This window comes from Eulemur rufifrons, chromosome 8 (genome assembly GCF_041146395.1).
Source record: "Eulemur rufifrons isolate Redbay chromosome 8, OSU_ERuf_1, whole genome shotgun sequence".
Lineage (NCBI taxonomy): Eukaryota > Metazoa > Chordata > Mammalia > Primates > Lemuridae > Eulemur > Eulemur rufifrons.
Genome location: NC_090990.1, coordinates 39842233 through 39859439, shown reverse-complemented (window position 1 = coordinate 39859439; position 17207 = coordinate 39842233). Strand labels below are relative to the sequence as shown.

The following is a 17207-nucleotide window of genomic DNA, read 5'->3' as shown; positions in this document are numbered from 1 at the left end:
TGGAACTCCGCCGAGGCCACGGCTAGGGCGGGGCGCGAGGGAGGCCGGGAGCTGGGACGTCCGTGCGCCCGGAGCTAACTGGAGGCCTAGGCGAGCGGGTCGGCGGGCTGGGTAGGCGTGCACCGGGGGAGGTGGGACGGAGGGGGAGTCTGGTGGGGAAGGGAGCGAGCGAGAGCGGAGGGGCTCGTGAGGAGACGCGCGGCGCAGGGGCGGGAGGCGCCGAGGCGCCGCCTCGAGAGGGGCTCAGGAGCGGGAAGCCTTATGCTGGCCTCCTCTCCCGTTGCCCGTGGAGACTCCAGTGCCATTCCACGAAGCTTTTTGAGGCCAAAAATAGTGTTTTGACCCACAAAAGGGAAAAACAATTGCAAGTTGAAGTTATTAAATCTATCAAAATGTAAGATGTCCTCCGCAAAGGAACCCATGTAGTTATGAATTATATTTAATATATTTTTTTACATAATTTGGGGCGTGGCCTCCAAAAGAATGAATGTTTAGGGCCCTTGGGAGGTCTTCAGATGGCCTTGGAGTGAATAGAAGGGGTGATGAGAAGGTAGTGTAGTGTCTGGGCTGCTTTGTCTTTGAAGCTGTAGACCCTGGTCCTGCCAGAAGCTATGCCACCAACTTCCAAGGGATGATGTCATAGGAAAGGGTTTGAGGAGTTGTAGGAGCGCTAGAATCGAGTGAGCGGGCTGGTCCAGGAGAAAGTCAACTGAGGACTTGACCTGGAGGGGTTTTTGGCAAGAAGGACCAGAGGAGCATGGGAGCTGGAGATGAAACCAGTGGCCCTGGTTGGGAGGACAGGATAAGATGTCAAGGAAGTTACAGGGATTGTAAAAAATGGAAAGGATGGCACCCCAGAATGCACCATCTTTGGTAAACTGAGGCCCCGAGGGAATACATGTGTATTTAGAGCATGGCACACTTTGCTCTAAAGGGGTGAGCGATTAGACTGCATCCCAAACCTGCGCTTTGGAGTTGTGGAAGCAACATATCTGCTGTGTTGTTCCATGGATTTCTTTAGGGTTGGTTTGTCTCATTAACTGCAACAAAAGAACTTTAAAGAGAACCCAATCTCTACCGGTCCTACTTGTTATTTAAGTACTTCTACCCAACATAGGACATAGGAAGGATGATGGGGGATATATTAATAGTATGAAATGAGTTTTGTATTAAAGCATTTGTTTCCCTCAGACAACTTATCAATAGGTAATTAGGAATGTGAGGTAAGAAAAGAACTGAACATTTGGAGAGTACACCTTTGCTATTCATCTATTCCGTGTCAATGCTAGATACATTTCCCTAAAATGTAGCACTTTTTAAAAACAAGTTCTTCCTAAATCTCCAACCCCCACATTTCCACTCCCAAATAGATTACTCCAGGGTTTTTCCAGCTTAACACCATTCACATTTGGGACCAGATAGTTATTTGTAGGGTTGGGAGGAGCTGTCCTATTCGTGATGGTATATTTAGTAGCATTCTCCCTTCCAAGTTGTGAGAGCCAGAACTGTCTCCACATGTTGTCAAGTGTCCCTTGGGGGGTCAAAATCACCCCTACTCCAGTAGAGAACCACTGGGGTACAAGACAAAGCCCATTGTCTTTAACCTGGCTTTTAAGATCATTCATTATCTGTACCCAGTCTACCTTTCCCAGAGTTTGACTCTACCTAAAAGAACTACCAGTGCAGGAATCCTTTCTTTGGTTTCCTCCATAGATTATTACCTGCTCCTCTTCTTGGATACTTTCAGGGGTGGAAAAGATTTAAAGTCTTTACTTTGCTAGGAAGTTCTTATATTTGTGATGTCTTCCTGCTTAAAATTTGTATTTGTTGAGTCCAGTTCACCCTCCTGGAGCTGTGAAAGAAAAATTCTGATCCTTTTCCATCTGTGAGCACTACTGATACTAAAAATCGTAGTCACATTTCTCTCACCAAATTACCTCTTCTTGAAATGCAGCCCCTAATCTTTCAGCCTTCTCCATGTAATGTGATTTATAGATCATCATGAACTATTTACTCTCCTTTCAACAATAACAAGCCTGACAATCTCCTACTTAAAACCTACTACCCAGAACTGAACACAGTATTCTGGATGTTCACCACACTATATTAGCTTATAGTATATTATATTATTAGTTGCATGCTTGTCTGTCTTTCTTGACTTAGGGCTTGAAGGCAAGAACCAAGTCTTTGTCACATGTTGTCTTCATCTTTGCAATACTAGCACAGTGCCTGGCCCTTACTTCAAAAGGGTCTTAGTTTGCCCCAGCTTGGTGGCTCACACCTGTAATCCTAGCACTCTGGGAGGCCAACTCGGGAGGTTTGCTCCTGGGAGGCCAGGAGTTTAAGACCATCTTGAACAAGAGTGAGACCCAGACTCTACAAAGAACAGAAAAAATTAGCCAGGTATAGTGGCATGTGCCTGTAGTCCCAGCTACTGTGGAGGCTGAGGCAGTTGGATCATTTGAGCCCAGGAGTTTGACATTGCAGTGAGCTATGATGACGCCACTGTACGCTAGCCCTGGCTACAGAGTGGGACTCTTGTCTCCAGGGGAAAAAAAAAAAAAAAGAGCCTTAGTTGATATTCAAAAATTTTGATTGAATGTAATACCTCCTTAACTCGTTTAACAACATAATTTAAGATAGCATTTTTTTACCTTTGATACAGTACACTATTGCCCTATGTGGACTTTGTAATCAACCAAACCTATAAGTTTTATACATCTAGACCAGGGGTTGGCAAACTTTTTTTGTAAAGGGCCAAATAGTAAATATTTTGGGCTTTATGGGCCTTGTAGTCGGTCACAGCTACTCAAAATCAGCCATAGACAATATGTAAATGAATGAGCGTGACCATGTTCTAAAAAATCTTTATTCACAGTCATTAAAATATAAATTTCATGTGTCACAAAATGTTTTTATTTTTAAAAATATTTTAAAGTTTAAAAAACATTTTTAGCTTGTGGGCCATACAAAACAGGTGGCAGGCTAGATTTAGCTCACAGGCAGTAGTTTGCTGACTAACCCCTAATCAGACCCATCCTTGTATGATTGATTTTTTTTTAAGTCTGAGTGTAGGCCTTTACTATTATCCTTATTAAATATCTTATTCATTGCAACCCATCTTTCTAGTTTGCTCATTTCTTTTTGAATGCTAATTCTGTCATCTAGCCTATTAAGCTGACATCCGATCTTTGTGTCATCTACAAAATTAATACTATTTGAATCCTTAATAAAAAATTGTATACTTCTTGAATCCTTAATTAGTAAAAATGTTGAATGAGATAAGGATAAAAGTCTTCCACAAGTTCATTGTGTTCCATTAATCACCATTCTTTGAGTATTGCCATTAAAAGAGTTATAAATATCTACCTAAAGTACTGCCTGTCCCCAGCCCACATTTCTCCATCTGGTCCACAGGGTATCTTGAGAAGCTTTGAAGCTTTTTTGAAATGTTCAGAACATGTTCCTGATTGGTAGGAATGCCATCAAACAAACAAAAGAAATGTATAGGTTGGTATAACTTGTAAACTAATGTTATTTTAATAATTTTAGAATTTTGTTGAGATCTAACATCCAAGTTTATCAATCTGTATTTACAGGAATTTACCATCTTTCTCCTCTTCAAACTAAGGATTGACAATGTTCATCCAATACCAATCTGTCCTCTGGTATCAATAGTATTAAAAGCTGTAGTTGAGAAAAATAGCACAAATTAAAATTTAGATTAAGGCTGGGCGCAGTGGCCCACGCCTGTAATCCTAGCACTCTGGGAGGCTGAGGTGGGTGGATTGCTCGAGGTCAGGAGTTCGAGACCAGCCTGAGCAAGAGTGAGACCCCGTCTCTACTAAAAGTAGAAAGAAATTATCTGGCCAACTAAAAATATATATAGAAAAATTAGCTGGGCATGGTGGCACATGTCTGTAGTCCCAGCTACTCAGGAGGCTGAGGCAGTAGGATCGCTTAAGCCCAGGAGTTTGAGGTTGCTGTGAGTTAGGCTGACGCCATGGCACTCACTCTAGCCCGGGCAACAGAGCGAGACTCCGTCTCAAAAAAAAAAAAAAAATTAGATTATATGTCTTCTTGACCAATGTTATCACACTTTTAATACTATCAATACTAGAGTTTAATGCTATCAATACTAGAGTTTTAAATTATAATAGAAAGTGAACTTTATGCTAATAAATACAAAAATTAAGAAGAAATAGATTTCTATAAAATATAAATTATCAATAATATAAATTATCAAAAGTGAATCAAAGTGTTGAAAACCTAAATAGAACCATTGAATTTGAAATTGTCACAAATCTACCCACAAACACTTTACCACTCACAGGATCAAATAATCCCTATCTTATACAAATTGTTCCACCAACTAGAAAAAGAAGGGAAGCTCCCCAACTTCTTTATGTTTGAAGTATAGTCTTGATTCCAGAATCAGATGTGGACTGAATGACAAAGGAAAATTATAGACCAATCTCACTTGCAAAAATTCCAAAATTAATATTAGCAAACTGAATCTAACTGAGGATAAAAATAATAATAAACCTTAGACATCTACATAGAGTTTATGCCAGGAACTGGGGATGCTATAACATTAGAAAACCTTAATGGGTCACATTAACAATCTATAGAAAAATCCATATGATCATCTTAACAACTGTTAGAAGTGCATTTGATAAAATTAAATTTATGTTCATTCATGTTTAAAAGAAAAAAAAACCCAACAAACTAGAAAGAAGGGAATTTCTCTAACCCAATGAATAATATCTAACAAAACCTCCATGAAAATGATATTTAATAATGAAATGTTAGAAGTATTTCTTGTATGGTCCAGAATAAGATTTTTTTTTTTTTTTTTTTTTTTTGAGACAGAGTCTCACTTTGTTGCCCAGGCTAGAGTGAGTGCCGTGGCGTCAGCCTAGCTCACAGCAACCTCAAACTCCTGGGCTCAAGCGATCCTCCTGCCTCAGCCTCCCGAGTAGCTGGGACTACAGGCATGCGCCACTATGCCCGGCTAATTTTTCTATATATATATTTTTAGTTGTCCATATAATTTTTTTCTATTTTTAGTAGAGACGGGGTCTCGCTCTTGCTCAGGCTGGTCTCGAACTCCTGACCTTGAGCGATCCACCCGCCTCGGCCTCCCAGAGTGCTAGGATTACAGGCGTGAGCCACCGCGCCCGGCCCAGAATAAGATTTTTTTTAATGTTATTTTTTTTTAAATCCCATTTACATTAGCAATTGAAACTATAAAATGCCTCAGATTAAATCTAACAAAAGAAGTAAACATACGTTTGGAGAAAACTATAAAACAATTTAAGGACTTAAAAGGAATCCTAAATAAATGAAGAGATATGCCAGATCGGTGGATTTGAAAACTCATTATCATAAACATGTCAGTTCTCTCCAAATTAGTCTATAAATTTAATTGCAATCAATATCTCAAAGTTTTTTTTAAATGTAACTTAACAAAATTGTTTATTTATCTATTAGAAATAGGGTCTCCCCTTGTCCCCCAGGCTGGAGTGCAGTAAAATGATCTAGCTCTCTGTAGCCTCAAACTCCTGGGCTCAAGCAATCCTCCCACTTCAGCCTCCCCAGTAGCTGGGACTACAGGTACACACCATTACACCTGACTAATTTAAAAAATTTTTTTTTGTGGAGACAGGTCATGCTATGTTACCCAGGCTGGTGTTGAACTCCTAGGCTCAAGTGATCCCCCAACCTTGGCCTCCCAAAGTGCTGGGATTACAGGCATGAGCGACCACACCCGGCCCAAAATTGTTTCTAATAGTCAAGGTACAAAGCATAGAACCAAACCAATTTTTGAAAATTAAGTAGGGAAATTTACCTTGCCACATATTAAGACTTATACCTTATTCTGTCATTTTGCTTTGAGTCTATGTCTTTAAATTTAGAGTGCATCTCTTGAAAACAATATTTAGGGTTTTTTTAATTCAGTCTAATAATCTAGTGTTTAGCTTAACATTTAATTAAATGTCGTATTTGTGCTTAAATATATGTTCTTACTATTTGTTTTCTATTTGTGCTATTTTTCTTTATTCTTTTGTTTCTCCTTTTATGCCTTCTTTCAGATTTATCGAGTATTTTATGGTATTCCATTTTGTTCTCTATTGGCCTTCTTCCTAAACCTTTTTGTTTTATGGTTTTTAGTGGTTACTTAATCCTAGCATTACAACATGCATTCTTAACATCCTGGTGTACTTTGAATTAATATTTTTTATTTTGTTCAGTGTAAGAATTTTACAAAAGTACTTGGCAAGAAGTAGTTTCATTTACCCTGCACTTGCCTTTTGTATTATTATTGTATTTATTACTTCTACATCTGTTAAATCCCTACCATTCATTGCTATTATTTTTTTCTTTAGGCAGTCAATAGTCTTTTAAAGAAATTTTAAGAATATTCTTTTGTGTTAACAATATATTTACCATTTCCAGTGCTCTTCACTCCTTCCCGCAGATCCAGGATTCAACCTGGAATCATTTCAGTTCATCCTGAAGAACTTCCTTTAATATTTTTTTGTAGTGCAGGTGTACTGGTAACAAATACTCAGCTTTTGTATGTCTGAAAATATCTTCAATTTTGTCTTTATTTTTGAAGACTATTTTTTCTCAATGTAGAATTCTATAGTTCTTTCTTTCAGCACTTTGAAGATGTCATTCCATTGTCTTTTAGCTTCCGTTGTTTCTGATGAGAAGTCAATTTTAATTCTTGTTGTTCTCCTAAATGTAATGTGGTTTTTGCTCTGCTTTTAATTTCTTCTCTTTAGGCCGGGCACGGTGACTCACACCTGTAATCCTAGCACTCTGGGAGGCCGAGGCGGGAGGATAATTTGAGCTCAGGAGTTTGAGACCAGCCTGAGCAAGAGTGAGACCTCGTCTCTACTAAAAAAATAGAAAGAAATTAGCTGTACAACTAAAATATATATATATATATATATATATATATATATATATATAAAATTAGCCAGGCATGGTGGCGTGTGCCTGTAGTCCCAGCTACTCGGGAGGCTGAGGCAGGAGGATTGCTTGAGCCCAGGAGTTTGAGGTTGCTGTGAGCTAAGCTGACGCCACGGCACTCTAGCCTGGGCAACAGAGTGAGACTCTGTCTCTAAAAAAAAAAAAAATTTCTTCTCTTTAACTTTCAACAGTTGACTAAATTGCACCTAGTTGGTATCTTCTTTGTATTTATTCAAATAAGGGTTCGCTGAGCTTCTTGCCTCTGGGAGTTTATATCTTTCATAGATATTGGGAAAATGTTAGCCATATCTCTTGATATTTTTCTTCTGCACTATAGACTTTCTTTTCTTCTCCTGGGACTTCAATTACATGTATTTCAGACTAGTTTGATATTGTTTCACAGGTATCTAGTGCTCTATTCTATTATTTTCCATTTTTTTTCCATTTCATTTTGGATCATTTCTCTTGACCCTCCTTTGAGTTCACTGATCCTTTCTTATACTGGGTCCTGTCTGATATTAAACCTATCTAATGATTTCTTATTTTAGATATTGTATTTTTCAGTTCTAGAATTTCCATTTTGTCCCTTTTTAGAGTTTACCTTTCTGAGCTAAAATGCTCTGTTCACTCATTTTCTCCATTATTTCTCTAAATTCTCTAACATATTTATAATAGTTATCTTTATATCTGCTAATTCCAGCATCTCAGTCATCTATAAATCTGTTTGTAGTGACTATATTTGTTGGACTTTGTGTTTAAAAAAAATACAGACTGAGGTATAATGTTTTTTCCCAGAAAGAACACACCATTTCCTTTGTTTGATAGCCAGGGTAAGGGGCAAATCACTTCAGTCTAACAAGGAATTGTGCTAGGTTCAGATCAAGTGGCAATTTTAAGTAGTTTTAGTTTACCTCTGGTTTCAGATAATGGAGAATGAGATCAGTTCCCTCCTTCATCAGGGTTATGGTATCTAAGTACCAGAGACCAAAGAGATCTTTATTTGCTTTTCAGCTGGCACCCAGTCTCCTGCAAAGCTTCCCGTAGGGGCTGATTTCTTATCAGGAGTTGAATTGAGTGGTAGCTGGGTTGTAGCTGTACTTCAACTCTGCTACATACAACATTGATAAATTTCACAAACATAATGACGAGTGAAAGAAGCCAGATATGAGTAGTGTAGACTATGAGATTCCATGTATATTAAGTTCAGGCAAAATTAACCTATAGCGTTAGAAATAAGGACCATGATTACTTTTGAGAAGGAAGAGGTACTGGTAATTGGGAGGGGGCGTGGGAGGGCTTCTCAGGTGTTCTATTTCTTTACCTGGGTTTGTTTACTTTTTGAAAATTTATTGTACTATATTATGATTTGTGCCTTTTTCTGTATATATGTTATAGTTCAATAACGATAAAGAGCGGTTCTCTCTCTCTCTCTTGATATCTCTCTCTCTCTCTCACTCGCACACACACCCCCCCAACCCCAACCAATAAACCAAACCAAGTTTAAAAGAAAAATCAAGCCACAGTTTGAGAGAAGATATTTACAACATATATAACAAAAGATTTGTATCTAGAATATTTTATTTTGAAAATTCCCATAAATCAAAAAGAAAAGGACCAAAAAAATGCTAATAAAAAGGCAATCCAATAGAAAAATGGGCAAAGGATTAGAAAAAGCAAATAACAGAAGAAGAGGCCTGAATGGCCCATAAACATGTACAACAGTATTTAACTTCACTAGCAATGATGGAAATACAGATTGAAACCTTATTGAGATACCATTTCATACCATTGAGTTTAGCTAAAGCCAAACTGTCTAAGAATGCCATGTTGGTGAGAATATGACGAAGCAGAAACTCTCATACACTGCTGATGGTAATGTAATTTGTTATAATTTAGAGAACAAATTAATCAGTAACTTGAAGGTATGCAGATTCTAAGTTTCTACAATTTTACTTCTGTGGAGAGAGACTCTTTTATCATGAGGACATTTTTCCACATGTATAAGGCTACATGCATAAAGATTTGCATTGCAAATTTGTTTATAATAGCAAAAGATTGGAAATAGATCTAAATGTCCATCACTAGGGGAATGGAGAAATACCCTATAGCAATTAAAATGAATAAAGTAGATTTACATGTATCAACATGATAAAATCTTATAAACACAATATTGAATGCAAAAAGCAAATACCAAAAGGGTATATATATACTGTGGAATCATCTAAATGTTAAAAGAATTTAAAACAATATGTGCTCATATTGTTTATGGATACATACATGGTAAAAATATGAAAGTATACTCATACCAAGTGTGGTGGCTCATACCTATAATCTCATCTACTTTAGAGGCTGAGGTGGATCACTTGAGATCAGGAGTTCAAGACCAGCCTGGGCCACATAGTGAGACCCCCATCTCTTTAACTTCAGAATAGCTGTGTGGGCCGGGCGTGGTGGCTCACGCCTGTAATCCTAGCTCTCTGGGAGGCCGAGGTGGGCGGATTGTTTGAGCTCAGGAGTTCGAGACCACCCTGAGCAAGAGCAAGACCCCATCTCTACTAAAAATAGAAAGAAATTATATGGACAGCTAAAAAAAATATATATAGAAAAAATTAGCCGGGCATGGTGGTGCATGCCTGTAGTCCCAGCTACTCGGGAGGCTGAGACAGGAGGATCGCTTGAGCCCAGAAGTTTGAGGTTGCTGTGAGCTAGGCTGACGCCACGGCACTCACTCTAGCCTGGGCAACAGAGTGAGACTCTGTCTCAAAAAAAAAAAAAAAGAATAGCTGTGTGAACTAAAATAAAATTTTAAGGCTCATCCCCTCACCGGTTGACTAAATGGACCCCCTCATGGCTAAAAGGAATATCCTAAAACCAAATTGCCTGCCAGGAGGAAGGAGGTCAGACATATCTTATCATGCCCCCTCCCTTCTTGGGGACATCCTTTGTAACCCTTTAACAGGCCTAAAGGTATGCAAGACAAACCTACAGGTCCTCAATTTACACAACAAATATATGTCCAGTGGCTTATCTCTGATAAACAGCAACTATGTTAAAACATTCCAAGCCTTTAGACAAAGCTTCATGTCTTTAGCCAATTACAAGCCAAAGAATCTAAACCCACCTATGACCTGTAAGCCCCGCCCCCCCTTCCAGATGGCCCACCTTTTCGGGTCAAACCAAGGTATGATTCCCACGTATTGATTTATGACTTTACGTGTAACCCCTGTCTCCCTGAAATTTATAAAACCAAACTGTAACCCAGCCACAGCGAGTCCACTTGCTCAAGGCCTCTTGGGCGTGGCTCCGGGTCATGATCCTCAAATTTGGCTCAGAATAAATCTCTTTAAAATTATTTTACAGAGTTTGGCTTTTTTTCCATTGACAGCTGTTACCTGGGCAAGTAAAGGCATGGGACCAGTGAGAGGTTACTTATTTCTAAAACAAGAAAACAAAAAACAAAACTAACTACCTAAAGTAGATATGGCAAAATGTTAACATTTATTACATCTGGGCATCTGAGCACATAGTTATTTAATTTATGTAATATTCTTTGTACTTTTTTGTTTGCTTGTTTATTTGAAATGGTGTCATTTAAAAAAAAAAGTTAGACTCTGCTAGGGCATGACGGTTATTGGGTATTGTGTGCCATTGGAAGCCTTCCTCCCTTTTTCAAACACTCTTTGTCCTTTAACTCTTTGTCCGTAAAGCTTTCGAAGTCACTTTACATCTGAATATTGGTCTGTGCACTGTCACCACTAGATCAAGTAGGAGGGTGAGGTCTGATAGAATCTTCTCTCCTTTTTCTGTCTTCCTTCTGGGCTACATTGTAGAGCTCAACAATTTTTTTTCAGGATCCTTTTAAATAAAATATAACCTTGCAACAGAAATGTGTTTAAGTCCATGACCACAGTGACTGATTTAAAATTTTAAAATAAGTGAAATGTTATCTTTTCTCAAATTTCACGTTTCTGCTCAAAAAATATTGATGATAGTGTATCTTTTAAGATGTAAATAATATTGTCTGTCACTTCAATTGATAAATATATGGATAAACAGTCACAAAATATCTGTTTTTAACCTCCAGATTTTTTAAAATTTCAGAAATATAACTACAAATAATTTTTTAAAATTTACCCACTAATTCATGTCAGCCTAGCTTGTTAGCTGTTTTCATATAATTATTGAGGGCTTTTAATTTTAGAAGCAGAAAAAATGATGTCGGTTAGGGTATTCAGAGACTTATTTTCCAGAGCAGAGTGGTGGAAATATAGTCATGTCTTACATATTGTCCCTGGGAAAGGTCAGAAGTTGACTTATGTAAATGAACATGTTAGAGTCACTCCAGCTTGTTAAATAGCTTGGGTGTGAAACTGTGCTAGGCAACAGGCTTTTCCTTCTGTTTTCCTTTCCTCAGATAAACTTAAGAGAATCAAGAAGTTGCTTTTTTGTCATTTGTTTGTTATTTTTTTATTTGCAGGTTAAACAGTTTAAGATGAGAAAAGTTGATCTCTGTTTGAGCTCTGAAGGGTCTGAAGTGATTTTAGCTACATCAAGTGATGAAAAACACCCACCTGAAAATATCATTGATGGGTAAGAGTTACTATACTTTCTTATCTACAGTCTTAATATTAGATTAGTGAATCCTTTGAGTACTGGGACTATATGTTTTACAACAACTAGCACTGTTAAACGAAGTTTAATAAATGTTTGGTGAGTTAGATTACCGAATGGCATCCACCTTTGGTACCATTCCTGGAACTAATTCCAGTTGTACATATTTAGGTGTTTAACACTTTTTTTATAATTCCTAAACTGACCTCTTAGTACAAATAGGTTTTTTTAAAAGTGGTTTACCAAGCCAAAACCCCCCGACACCACCACTTTCATTTTGTGGAAGTGTAAATTTTAATGTCTGATTTTGGTTTTATTCCAAGTTTTTTTTGAAAATAGGAATGTCAACATTGTAACTTCCTATCTGTTGCCTATTTCCTTACTGTTCTAAACAGCATCTTTGGTGAATTGAATGTTTCACTTCTTGTATTGTTTGCTTCTCCCCTTCTTGATATCATTCCAATTTCCACTTTTCACTGCGCTAGAGTTTTTTCTAGGTAGAGATAAATATTATTCTTAGACTTTTAATTCCAAGAAAAAGTAGTTAATGGGAGAACTCATTTTTTTAATACTTCTGGCATATTTTTTTACTTTCTTGATATATATACAATGACCAGAGTTTGACACAGAGAATTGTGTCATTTTAGAGCTGGAAGGGCTTGAGAGTTGATACCCTTTTTAGACTTAAGTGGTAAGAAAGGTTTAAAGAGGTTAAGTACTAGCTTTAATTATTCAAGGGAGAGCCAGCAGCTGTAAAGAGATTTTTGTGATTCTTTGTGTTCTATTGTGAAGCTCCTATGTCTGGATGAAATTTTAGCAACTCAGCCTCTTTCTTTGAGCCTAGTTATAATCCCCTTTCTGACCTCTGTCCCTTTCCCCTCTGGTAAGATTAGTTTATTTCTTTACTGGTCTCTAATAGCATCTGGTGTATATCTCTTATCTTACTTATTCCATTGTTGTGTTGTTTGTTTTTAATGTCTCCTCTCTTAACTGTGAATTCCTAGAAGTCAAAGACCACGTCTTGCTCATCTTTCGCTCCACAGTGTCTTAAAATATTTGTGGAATAGCTTGTTGAATTATACCATCAGATAGTAGTCAAATTTGGTTAATATTGGAAAGTGTCAAAATATACACACACATAAAAACACATACATACATATAGATGTATATATTACTGTACATTTGGATAGGGCTTTATAACTTCAGAGATACTATGTGGTTTGACCCTCATGGTAAGCTTGGGGAATAAGAAGTACAAAAAAGTATTTGCAACCCCATGGTAAGGATGAGGAAAAGGACACTCAGATGACTTGCTGAAAATCACACAGATAAGCAAGTGGTAGAATCAACTAACACTCATGACTTCTAACTTCTAGTTCAAGGTTCTTTAAGCTACAATATGTTAACTCAAAATTAGTTTGAATCAAAAATTTAAATCTGGGCCGAGCACGGTGGCTCACGACTGTAATCCTAGCACTCTGGGAGGCCGAGGCGGGTGGATTGTTTGAGCTCAGGAGTTCAAGACCAGCCTGAGCAAAAGCAAGACCCTGTCTCTACTAAAAATAGAAAGAAATTATCTGGCCAACTAAAATATACATATATAGAAAAAATGAGCCGGGCATGGTGGCACATGCCTATAGTCCCAGCTACTCCGGAGGCTGAGGCAGTAGGATTGCTTAAGCCCAGGATTTGAGGTTGCTGTGAGCTAGGCTGATGCCACAGCACTCACTCTAGTCCAGGCAACAAAGCGAGACTCTGTCTCCAAAAAAAAAAAAAAATTTAAATCTGGTTTTTGCCTGTGTCTCTTCTTAGTTATTTACTTCCCTATATTCAGGTAACAGTTATTTATCCCACTCTGACTTGGAGTAGCAAAATTAATGTGGGAACTGCTGTGAGGATACACAGAACTATAGAGATTTGCCTTAAGTTGTTTGCTGGAAATAGAGGTCTTTACAGAAACATTCCTTGTTCCTGACTGGAGGTAAATCCATTTTCCAAAGCATTATCAATTTACCTTGCATCCTTTTGGTGACCTATCTCTTAAAGAAATATGTTTATAGATCATTAGGATCAGCCATGTGTAGCAGTTAATGTTTTAGGGTGGCTCTATCAGTCCATGTTAATGAATGATTAAGGACAGAATATTTTTAGACAAAAACTCTTAGTACACTAAAACATTTGGAATAAAGGTAGTTACAGTCCTGCTAACTGAACAGAGCATAGCAGAGGCTTTTAATCCATATGCAGTTTCAGCAAATACAATTAGACTTTAAATGGTAGACATTAAAAGTTATTTTCTGTTCAAAATTGCTTTATCTAAATGGAAATAACCATTGAGTTATTTGGACAAAACAGTATTATAAATTTGTCCCTACCACAGAGTATTATTTTATGGCCCTGCCCTAAACTCTCAATTTCTTCAGAAATAAGAGTTAAAGAAAATGATAATACTTCTACTTCCCCTTAACCCTGCCTTTGCCCTATGTGTTTAATATGTCAGTGAAAAGGGAGAAAAGAGGGTCTACAAAAATGAAAAAAAATGTGGCCGGGTGTGGTGGCTCATGCCTGTAATCCTAGCATTCTGGGAGGCGAATGCAGGAGGATCACTTGAGCTCAGGAATTTGAGGTTGCTGTGAGCTAGGCTGACACCACTGCACTCTAGCCTGGGCAACAAAGTGAAACTCTGTCTCAAAATAAATGAAGAAAGAAAGAGAGAGAGAAAGAAAGAAAGAGAGAGAAAGAAAGGTGAAAGGAGGGGAAGGGAAGGAAGAGAAGGGGGAAGGAAGAAAGAAAAAAAAATGAGTCAAGAAAAAAAGTATTCAGCTACTTGGGAGGCTGAGGTGGGAGGATTGCTTGAGCCCAGGAGTTCAAGGCTGTAGTACAGTGAGCTGTGATCACACCACTACACTCTAGCCTGGATGACAGAACCAGACCCCCATCTCTAAAAAAATAAAAAAAAAAAAATTAAAAAAATTATACATATAAAAGAAGAAGGAAAGCAGAAGAGAGAGAATCAGTCCTTTTGGCATGGTATAGAAGAAGAATACTAGATTTAGAAATAAAATTCCTAGGTAAGTGAACTATATGTGTTACCTTGGGCAAAGAATATATATGTTACTCCTTGAGCCTCAGTTACTGTTCTGAAAAAATGGAGATAATATTACCTTTCCTGCCTACCTCAGAGCTGTGAAAAAAGTCACATGAGATAATAGATGTAAAATAGTTGTTAACTGTAAATCCTTATTTAAAAGAAAACTACCACTACTTTTATGACTTATCCATACTTAATTATGAAGACCTAGTTATCTGTCATTTTAAAGTCTGAGTGCATCTCTCTACAGAATACTTGATGCTATTATATTGATCATGTTCATTGAAAGTACTCAAGGAAAAAATAGGGCAATTAAAATCCATGTAATTGATTTAAATAAGTAAAATTTAAGACCATATAAATAAAATTAAATTATGAAATATTAAGCATAGTATAAAAAACAATTACAAATTAGGAGACTTGACTCTTTTTGTTGTGACAACTTTATCAACATAGTATTCACATGCCATAAAATTTACTTGTATAGAGTATACAATTCAGTGACTTCTACCATATTCACAGTTGTGTAACTATCTCCGTAATCAATTTTAGAACATACTCATTGCCCCAAAAAAGAACCCCTCCCCCACCCATTAACAGTCACCCTCTATTCCCTCATCCCCACTGGCCCTAGGCAAGTATTAATCTACAAGTAAAAATAATTAATATTATTTATTCAGATATTTTATATAAAGGGAATCATACATACATGGTCTTTTGTGACTGGTTTGATCCATTTACATGTTTGAAAGGTTCATCCCTGTTGTAGCACATATCAGTATTTCATTCCTTTTTATTGTCACATAATATTCCATTTTATGGACATAGCACATTTTATTTATGCATTTATCAGTTGATGGACATATGGTTTATTTTTGTTGGCTTTTTTAGTCTACACCTTAGCAGAGCAGAGGAAATCTGGGTTGTTTCTACTTTTTGGCTGAATTTTTCCCAATTTCATTTAAAAATACCAACTTACAGATCCAAAAAACCGCAAGCCAGATGAATACAAAAAGACCATATCATAGTCAAACTGCTGAAAAAGAAAGAAAAAGAAGGCTGGACATTGTGGCTCATACCTGTAATCCTAGCAGTTTGGGAGGCTAAGGCAGGAGGATCACTTGAGCCTAGGAGTTTGAGGTTGCAGGGAGCTATGATGATACCACTGTACTCTAGTCCAGGAAATAACCTTAAAAAAAAAAAAAAAAAGATAAACAGCTAGAGGAAAAAATATATATAGAAGGAAACTATAGTACTCATAACAGCAGACTTTGTATCACGAATAGTGGAAGCCAGGCAACAATGGAACAATATTCTTTAAATGCTAAAAAGAGGGGAAACAAATTTTAAAAACCTGTCCACCCAGGATTCTGTATCTGATAAAATATTCTTCAAAAATGACAATAGAATAAGACATTTTATTCATCACAAGTAGATGTGTATCATAAGAAGTGCTAAAAGAAGTTCTGCAGGTTGAGGAGGTAGAATACTAAGCAGAAACTCAAACCTACAGTAAGAATTTAAGTGCACTAGAAATGGTAAATATTTGTATAAATATAGATGACTATCTTTACTTCCTTTTTTAATTTTTTTGAAAGACAACTGACCACTTAATGAAAAAATACCTACAATACCCATCATGAAATTTTATGTTATAACCTAGAGAGCAACCACTAAAAATAAAACCTAATAAATAAAAGAAGTATAGTTTAGAAAAAGGGGGAGGAGGGAATTAAATGGAATTCTTTCTTCTTATCCTATATATTTAAAAAGAAAAGAAAAAAATGGAATTCTGAATTTTTTTGAGTCATTCAGAAGCAGATAAGAAAGGAGAAACAGAATAAGAAAAAAATAGATGAGAGGGACAAAAATGAATAGCAAGATGTTAGACTTAAACCCAGCCATGTCAATAATTATATTAAATGTCAATGGGCTAAACACTCCAATTAAATGGCAGAGATTGTCAGACTGGTAAAAAATGCATGGCCCAAATATATATTGTCTATAAAATATGCACTTTACATATAAAGATATGAATGGATTGAAAAAAAAAGGATGAAGAGAAATACCCTGCAAAGAGTACACATAAGAAAGTGGCTGTGGCTATATTCATATCAGACAAAGTAGAATATAAGACAAGGAGTGTTACCAGAGATAGAGACAAGGGACATGTTACAATGTTAGAAGATCAATTCATCGGGAAGAGATAACAATTCTCAGTGTATATGGATATAATAATAGTTCTTCAAAATACATAAAGCAAAAACTGACAGAAGAGAAGGAGAAATAGACAAAGCCACAATCATAGCTGGAGGGGATTTTTATGGGGTTTTTTTTGTTTTTTAGAAACAGGGTCTTACTCTGTTGCCAAAGCTTGAGTGCAGTGGAGTGATCATAGCTCACTGTAACCTTGAACTCCTGGGCTCAAGCAATCCTCCTGCCTCAGCTTCCAAGTAGCAAGGACTACAGGTGCACGCCACTGTACCCAGCTAATTTTTTTTTCTTTTGTTAGAGACAGGGTCTC

At 37.1% G+C, this 17207-nt stretch overlaps 1 protein-coding gene across 2 annotated transcripts in view; it reads left to right on the top strand.

Moving 5' to 3' along the window:
• The first annotated feature begins 17 nt into the window (after nt 1-17).
• IFT25 (intraflagellar transport 25) overlaps nt 18-17207 on the top strand; it is a 33006-nt gene continuing 15816 nt past the window's right edge. Inside the window, exons 1-2 of one of the 2 annotated variants that reach the window (XM_069477965.1) lie at nt 18-90; nt 11459-11571. In XM_069477965.1, the coding sequence (XP_069334066.1) occupies nt 11474-11571 (98 nt within the window). In that variant the 5' untranslated portion in view covers nt 18-90; nt 11459-11473. The remainder of the gene's footprint in view (nt 91-11458; nt 11572-17207) is intronic. The other variant, XM_069477966.1, reaches the window with a different exon arrangement.